Here is a 7,993-nt window from a genome sequence, read left to right as displayed (position 1 = left end):
AGTGGCCGCTCCCGGCCACCGCAGCCTCGACCTGCTGGGCTCTGGTGATCCTTCCGCCTCAGCCTTCCGAGTAGCCGGAATTACAGGCATGCGCTACCGTGCCCGGCTGATTTTTTTTTTTTTTTTTTAATTTATTGTAGAGATGAGGTCTCGCTGCCCAGGCGGGTCCCGAACCCGCAGGCTCAGGCAGTCCACTCACCTCAGCCTCCCAAAGGCGCGGGATTACAGGCTGAGCCACCGAGCCCGGCTTGTGCCTGTTTTACAGCCGAATCCTCATACTCTGGTCACGTCTGCAGAGGTATAGCATGTGCTTTACATGCAAGGCCTTAATTAATGCTTGAAATCTCATTAAGGCAGGTATCTCTGTCCTACAGATGCAGATACCTCAGATTAAGGTGCTCCCATGAGTCACAACTAAACAGTGGCATAGCTGGGATTCACACCTAACTAACCACAGGTTTACAACCCCACGCCTTCTGCCTCAGGTCCCTCAGGCTTGCTGGCTAGGGCGCCTGTCTGGACAGTTCCCAGAGGCCACACGATTTAAAGGATACGAATTTTTCCTCTTCCAGGAGGCTGAGCTCCAGAGGGTACAGAAAGTACGAGAGCTGGAACTGGTCTATGCCCGGGCCCAGCTGGAGCTGGAGGTGAGCAGAGCCCAGCAGCTGGCTGAGGTGGAGGCAAAGAAGTTCAAGCAGATGACAGAGGCCCTGGGCCCCGGCACCATCAAGGACCTTGCTACGGCAGGGCCAGAGATGCAGGTGAGAGTGGACGAAGGCAGGAGGGAAAGGTGTGTTGGTCTCGGGGCCAGGAAGGCAAACACAACATCTGGAAAGGGGTTGGGAGCAGGGGTGAGTGAACGGTCCCTGTGTCATGTGTCATGCAAGCACAGTGTCGTGCTGCATCAACATCAGGCACTGTACTAGACCCAGCAGTGAGCTGGAGTCCAGAGGGAGACATTAAACAGATGGGACATCAGCCTGTGACAAATGCTTTGAAGGAAGTCAGGCAGGGTGATCAGATGAAGAGGGAGGTGACATTTCAAATTAGTTGGTTTAAGGAGGGTTGCTCTGAAGCATGGCTCCCTAGAGTGACAGCGAGGAGATGAGAGAAGTAACTAGGGTCAGACCCCTCTTCTCACCTTCCTCTTCTTTGCTGCCTCCAGGTAAAACTGCTCCAGTCCCTGGGCCTGAAGTCAACCCTCATCACTAATGGCTCCACACCCATCAATCTCTTCACCACAGCCTTGGGGCTGCTGGGGCTGGGGGCTGAGGGTCAGCCCTTAGCCAAAATGGCAACTGGTGGGCCCGGCCCCTGTGAGGGCTTGCCCTTCCAGTCCCCTGCCGTCTCTCAAACTCCTGGAGACAACCACGTGGTGCCTGTACTGCGCTGACCCCTCCCTGACAAATTAGATGTTTCTGAGCATTTAAACCTTTTTCTCTTGTCTTAAGTCTGCATCAGAGGGGAGCTTAATGGTGACAAGGATGTGCCTGAGATCTTGAGTTATTCACTACAGTGTGTTCTCATCTGTAAAGGGGAGAGTATTAACCTGAAGTCACACAGTAGGAATGTGGCCCCAGAGCCTTGCACAGAGCCAGCTTTCCTGGAGTCCAGGTAGGGGAGATGATGCCACAGGTGAGAGGATGGGGCCTGCCCGGCCAGCCTCTCTGGAATGGCTCCTGCACTAGCAACATCTCACTGCTACACCCTCCAGGAACCCAGCTGGCCGCCAGGTGGTTCTGCAGTCTAACACTCCAGCTGTGGTAGGTCCAGCTCAGCTTCCTACTTGGGAGATTCCCGTTGGCGCCACCTGCTGGTAGTGCCCCCAGCCAGCAGCACCAGCTGGTGCGCCAGGCCAGCGCCCTGCACCTGTGCACTTTTCCCTTCTCAGAAGGGATGTCAGGCTAGGGAGGAGGACCACGCCCAGGCCCGGCAGTAGGAGCTAGAGTACCTCCTTGGGTCTTTGGGAGCATCGAGTGGAGGGATGCTGTCCCCTCACAACCAGTAAGGGACCCTTATTTGGAGAAGGATCCAGGTGCCTTCAGCCTGGGTACACCATTGGAAGCTGCAGGGTGCACTGGGCCTTCGGGGCCAGTAGAACCTTAGGGGCCGGGCCTGCCCCGTCTCTGCTGAGAAGTCAAAAGATCCCAGGGTGGGTGGAGAGAGAAGCTTAGGCTTCCTGGCTGTGTGGCTAGAGAATGTGCAACTCAACCTCTCTGATCTCTTCCCATCTGTGAAATGGGCCAGCAATTCCCCTACTTGAGCTGGGTTGGTGCAAAGAACAAATATAATGATGACTGTTTTAGGGTTTTATTCCTTTTCCCCCACTGTTGCCTGACCCCATGAGCCTTTTTCTTTCCAGGTTGTGTTGCATTTATGTGGTCAGAGGCTCCACTCAATCTGCTCAAGCATAAGCTTTTTTTTTTTTTTTTAAATAGGGGGACTTACTCTGTCAGGAGTGGTGCAGTGGTACAATCATGGCCCACTGCAGCCTTGAACTGGGCTCAAGTGATCCTTCCACCTCAACCTCCCAGGTAGCTGGGACTACAGGTGCACACCATCACACCCAGCTATTTTTTTGTAGAGATAGGGGTCTGCCTATGTTGCCTAGGCTGGTCTCAAATTTCTGGCCTCAGGCTATCCTCTTGCCTCAGCCTCCCAACGTGCTGGAATTATAGGCATGAGCCACCACGCCTGGCCTAGCATGAGCTTGTTGAGCCCGGAGACTGTCTGTGGTTAGCCCACAGCACTCAGTGGTGTTGGCTTAGTGTTTGTGGAATAGGCAAATGAGTCAGCCCTTCCCCCCAAACTCTCCTCCACCTTCCCTCGAAAGGTAACTAATTAATTTTTTTTCTTTGAGTTGGAGTCTCATTCTGTTGCCCAGGCCGGAGTGCAGTGGCACACTTCCAGCCACCACGGCCTCAACCTGCTGGGCTCTGGCGATCCTTCCTCGTCAACCTTTAAAGTAACTGGAACCACAGGTGTATGTCACCAAGCCCAGCTAATTTTTTGATTTATCATGGAGATGAGGTCTTGCCAAGTTGCCCAGGCTGGTTTCAAACCTCTGGGCTCAGGCAATCCTCTCACCTTCACTTCCCAAAGTGCTGGGATTACAGGCATGAGCCACCTTGCTGGCTGGTAATGAACGTAAAGCTCTTTATCAGGTACCTGGCACGAATGAAGCGCTACTATGTTAATGGTGTTTATTGCCAAGGGCCCTGGGACCGGAGGAGGCAAGATTGTTTGTGGTGGGCGTGCTCCCTTCTGTCTTGGCCACCTGCTCCCATGGCCACCCCTCGAACATTCTTGCCATTACTAATAACCACACCCACTCTGAAACCTCATCCCAGGCTGTCTTCCAACAACCATTCCTCTAGATCAAGGCTTCAGCCACTTTCTCACACGGATAACCCCCTACCTCTTTTCATTTCAGTCTTGCCCAGCTTAGATTCTGTGATTTGTCCATGTAATTCACCCACTCAAAACACTCCCTCATTTTCCTCTCTCTGTAACACTTAGTGGAAAAAGCCCCATCCCTTCTTAAACTACTCCCTCCTCCTCTGTACCATCCCTGACCAGCTGCACATGGCTGGAGGAGGAACACCACACAGAGCTGGCTGATCTCATTTTAAACTCATGGCAGCAAATCGCAAGGGAGGCCTGACTCCTCTGACTATGCTTCTGTATCTTGTGTGAGATCCCCTTCAAAACAACGCTTCACACCTCCTCTCTTCTCAGCCTCCTACACCCCTGCCTACTTTCTCTCACCTCTCTGAGAAAATAGAAGCAGATTGGACAGGAAGGCCCTCCCCTTCCCAGCAACAAATCTAGCAACTGTAGGCATCTGGGCCCTCTGTCCTCCCTCCTCGACCCACAAGGTCCCCTCTCAAGTCCTGGAGATCTGCACTCCTACACTGATCACCTTCCTCTCTCCTGGACAGCCATCATCAGTGTATCAACATGTCTGCCCTCTCCCATGTTTATAGAAAACATGTTCCCCTTCACCCCACAGGCTCCTGTAACTCCCACTTCATCTCTCTTTTTCTGTCACAGCCAAATTTCTCCAGAGTTCTCTGTGGTCTCAGTTTCCATTTCTTACCTCTCATTATCTCTTCAGATCACTCCAGTTAGCTTGGCTCCACCCCTTTGTGGAAACTGCTCCTAGTGGGCATCGCCAGTGATGTCCTGTTGCCAAATCCAGTAGTCAGGTTCTCCTCTCATTCAGCCTCTCCTGTCATTCAACACAGTTGTCCACCCTCTCTTCGACACTGGCTCCCTTGACATCACCTAACCTAGTTTTCTTCCTACCTCTTACTTACAGTCTCGGGCAGTTTCATGATTGTAGATCATGTCTATGCCACCGACTTCAAAATCCATTGTGCTAGCCCTGACCTCATCCCTGAGCTCTGGTCTCCTTTTCTTTTCTTTTTCTCTCTATATAATTTTTTTCTTTTTTCAGTCAGAGTCTCACTCTGTTGCCCAGGCTGGAGTACAGTGGCACGCTCACAACCACCGCAGCCTCGACCTACAGGGCTTAGGTGATCCTTCTACCTCAGCCTTCCAAGTAGCTGGAATCGCAGGCATGGACCACCACACCCAGCTAATTTTGATTTATTGCCATGTTGCTCAGGCAATCCTTTCGACTCTGCCTCCCAAAGTGCTGAGGTCATAGGCTTGAGCCACCGCGCCCAGCTTTTTTTTTTTTTTTTGAATTGGAAGTCTCACTCTGTTGCCCAGGCTGGATTGCAGTGGCAAGAATATGGCTCACTGAGCTCCTGGGCTTAGGTGATCCTTCTGCCTCAGCCTCCCAAGTAGCTGGGACTACAGGTGCATGCAACCAAGCCCAGCTAATTTTTTAATTTTTTGTAGAGATGAGGTCTCGTTATGTTGCCCAGGCTGGTGTTGAACTCCTGGGCTCAAGCATTCCTCTCGTCTCAGCTTCCCCAAGTGCTGAGATTACAGGTGCAAGCCACCGGACCTGGCCTGGATTCATTTTCAATTGATGATTTGTTACCTCCACATGGATGTCTAATGGTGAGCAGGCTTTGGCCATGTGACTTGCTCTGGCCAGTGAAATGGGAAGGGGAGTGACATCTTCACCATACTCTTCCTTTTCTATACAAAAGGGTGACCAGCAATGTTCTAACAGAAGATGCTCCATCAGCCTGGATCCCAGAGAGAAAATGCATAAAGTACAGCCACACCTGACCCACAATAGATATGTAGCAGGAGTGAGAAATATTTGCTATATTAAACAACCAAGGTTTGAGTTTTGTTACCATAGCACAACCTAGCCTATCCTGATTACATGTACCTCACAGGATTGTAAGATCCAATAGGTAATAGGGGAACCTGCCCAAATTGTATGCATGAAGATGGGCCCAGCATAGCCGATATGGTGGAGAAGACAGTCATACCTCAGCGATAGGAAAACAGGCCTTGCTGGAACACAGTGGCACCCCAGCTCTCACCAGAGCTAGATTCTGAGTCAGTTACCAAATTTACTTTTGACTGTAAAGTAATACAGAACAGTGTGATCTCTGATGAAGTTCAACACAGCTTGTTCTTCTCCAGCACTGGAACAAATGGCTTTTCTTTGGTTGAATACCAAAGTAATTGATCTGTTTAAGGACCCCTTTTTAAAGAAAAACGTCTTTCAACAGCAAACTCATGTTCAGCATTGTAAGATGCTGCTTACCAAATCAATTTCCTCTTCCCCTTAGGCCCACAGCTTTGTATTTCCCATCCTCCCTTGCACTCAGATGTGGCCATGTGACTGCGGTGTAGTCAGTGGAATGGGAGAATATGTGCCAACTCCCTTCCTTCCTATAACTTGCCTCCATGCACATCTCCCACTGCCTGTGTGATGCCAACAAGCAGAGTAGTCTGGGATACCACATGTTGGAAACAGTGAGACATAAAGTGAGAATTGCCCGAGGCCCTGAATCACCATTTGCAGGAGAGCTGCCGCTCAACTGGGAGGGCTTGACTAGGACTTCATGTGAATTTGAAGTAAAATATGTTTGAGCCACTACATATCTGGAACTTTTTTTTTTTTTTTTGAGTTGGAGTCTTACTCTGTCGTCCAGACTGGAGTATAGTGGCAAGTTCACAGCCACTGCAGCCTCGACCTGCTGGGCTCAGACGATCCTTCTACTTCAGCCTTCCAAGTAGCTGGAACTACAGGCATGTGCCTCCATGCCTGGCTAATTTTTTGATTTATTGTAGAGATGAGGTCTCACCAAGTTGCCCAGGCTGGTCTCGAGCCCATGGGCTCAGGCAGTCCTCTCACCTTGGCCTCCCAAAGTGCTGGGATTATAGGTGTGAGCCACTGCGCCCAGCCACATTTGGAAGTTTGATATGGTAGTTAGGGTTACCTTTAATCACAGTATGAAAGCCCTGGAAGACTTAGAACCACCTGAGGAAACAGCAGACTTATCATGCCCATCTCATGCTCTCTCCAAGGCACAGCTTTGAGTGGAATGAACAAATGGCATTTTTTTTTTTGAGTTGGAGTCTCACTCGGTCGCTCAGACTGGAGTGCAGTGGCCGCTCCCGGCCACCGCAGCCTCGCCTGCTGGGCTCCTGCCATCCTTCCGCCTCAGCCTTCCGAGTAGCCGGAATTACAGGCATGCCCTACCACGCCCGGCTGATTTTTTTTTTTTGATTTATTGTAGAGATGAGGTCTTGCTGCCCAGGCGGGTCTCGAACCCGCGGGCTCAGGAATCCACTCACCTCAGCCTCCCAAAGGCGCGGGATTACAGGCTGAGCCACCGAGCCCGGCTGGCATTCCTTTTTTGAGTAGGAGTTCCACTGTTACCCAGGCTAGAGTGCAGTGGCAAGGTCATGGCCACCACAGCTTTGACCTGCTGGGCTCAGGTGATCCTTCTGCTTCAGCCTTCCCAGTAGGTAGAACTACAGGCACATGCCACCACGCACAGCTAATTTTTTGACTTATGGTAGAGACGAGGTCTTGCCATGTTGTCCAGGTTGGTCTCGAACCTGTGGGCTCAGGCAATCCTCTTGCCTCCGCCTTCCAAAGTATGGGGATTACAGGCGTGAGTCACCACGCCTGGCTACAAATGGCATTTCTTGCATGGTGGTTATTCTGCTTGAAGCACACAGCTGAATTCTGTGCATGTAATGTGATTCCACTCTGTTCCCTAGATCAAATGCAGCAACTCCAGGACCAAAATCAGTCCACTTTTCTTACTCCTCACCTCCAGGTCAAGGGCTGGTCCTAGGCTGTTAGCACGGGCTCTATGCTAAGCAGGTTCCTCCTGACCTCAGTCCAGCCACTGTATGGGGAACCAAAGGCACCAGACTAACTTGAGGCCTCAGAAGCCCTCAGGTCCAGACTCTTCAGTGTGTCTTCAGTGCTGGCCCCACAGACCTCAGGACCTTCAGGCCCAGACTCTTCTAGACTGGACAGTGCTCACACTCTCCTTTCCAACCCTCTTTTTAAAGATCACACACAGCTGGGTTTACATAAATTAGAGACTTCCGATGTCACGGTGAATGATTACAGCCAAGGAGACCAGGAGCCAGTCAGAGCTGTGGGAGCCAGGTGGCAGAGGGCTCCCTGTTTTGCTGTGCAGCAAGTGCTCAGAGGCCCCCTCTAGCTGGAGGGAGGAGCTGATGGGAAAGAAAAAGGGCTCTGGAGCAGGAGCTGGGAGGGCACCTTATCCAGTCTCCCACCTTGATGAGAGCAGGGCAGGACGGGGATGCCCGTAGCACTGAAAGCACACCTCATGCATCTTCCTCAAGCACAAAGCTGTCCCTGCCACTGCCCTGCTTCAAGCCCTTCAACTTGCATCCTACAAGTGCCCCCCAAACAAAGTGCAAGATGATTTACTGCAGCATCATTCAACGTGGCCGGACCTGGTTAAATCAATAATTAATAGCATTCTATGCAACCATTAAGATCACTGGTGAGCTGGGTTCGGTGGCTCAGCCTGTAATCCTGCGCCTTTGGGAGGCTGAGGTGAGTGGA

The 7,993-nt window shown here is 51.4% G+C and overlaps 1 protein-coding gene across 4 annotated transcripts in view; it reads left to right on the top strand.

Moving 5' to 3' along the window:
- MVP (major vault protein) overlaps positions 1 to 1,429 on the top strand; it is a 31,463-nt gene extending 30,034 nt beyond the window's left edge. For 3 of the 4 annotated variants that reach the window (XM_021719385.1, XM_008071676.2, XM_008071675.2), the window contains 2 exons: positions 573 to 761; positions 1,166 to 1,429. In XM_021719385.1, the coding sequence (XP_021575060.1) occupies positions 573 to 761; positions 1,166 to 1,393 (417 nt within the window). In that variant the 3' untranslated portion in view covers positions 1,394 to 1,429. The remainder of the gene's footprint in view (positions 1 to 572; positions 762 to 1,165) is intronic. The other variant, XM_021719386.1, reaches the window with a different exon arrangement.
- Positions 1,430 to 7,993: the final 6,564 nt, after the last annotated feature.

The sequence above is a fragment of the Carlito syrichta genome, unplaced genomic scaffold (assembly GCF_000164805.1).
Source record: "Carlito syrichta isolate Samal-C Ts95f unplaced genomic scaffold, Tarsius_syrichta-2.0.1 Scaffold314605, whole genome shotgun sequence".
In the NCBI taxonomy this organism is placed as follows: domain Eukaryota; kingdom Metazoa; phylum Chordata; class Mammalia; order Primates; family Tarsiidae; genus Carlito; species Carlito syrichta.
This window is presented reverse-complemented; position numbering and strand designations above follow the sequence as displayed.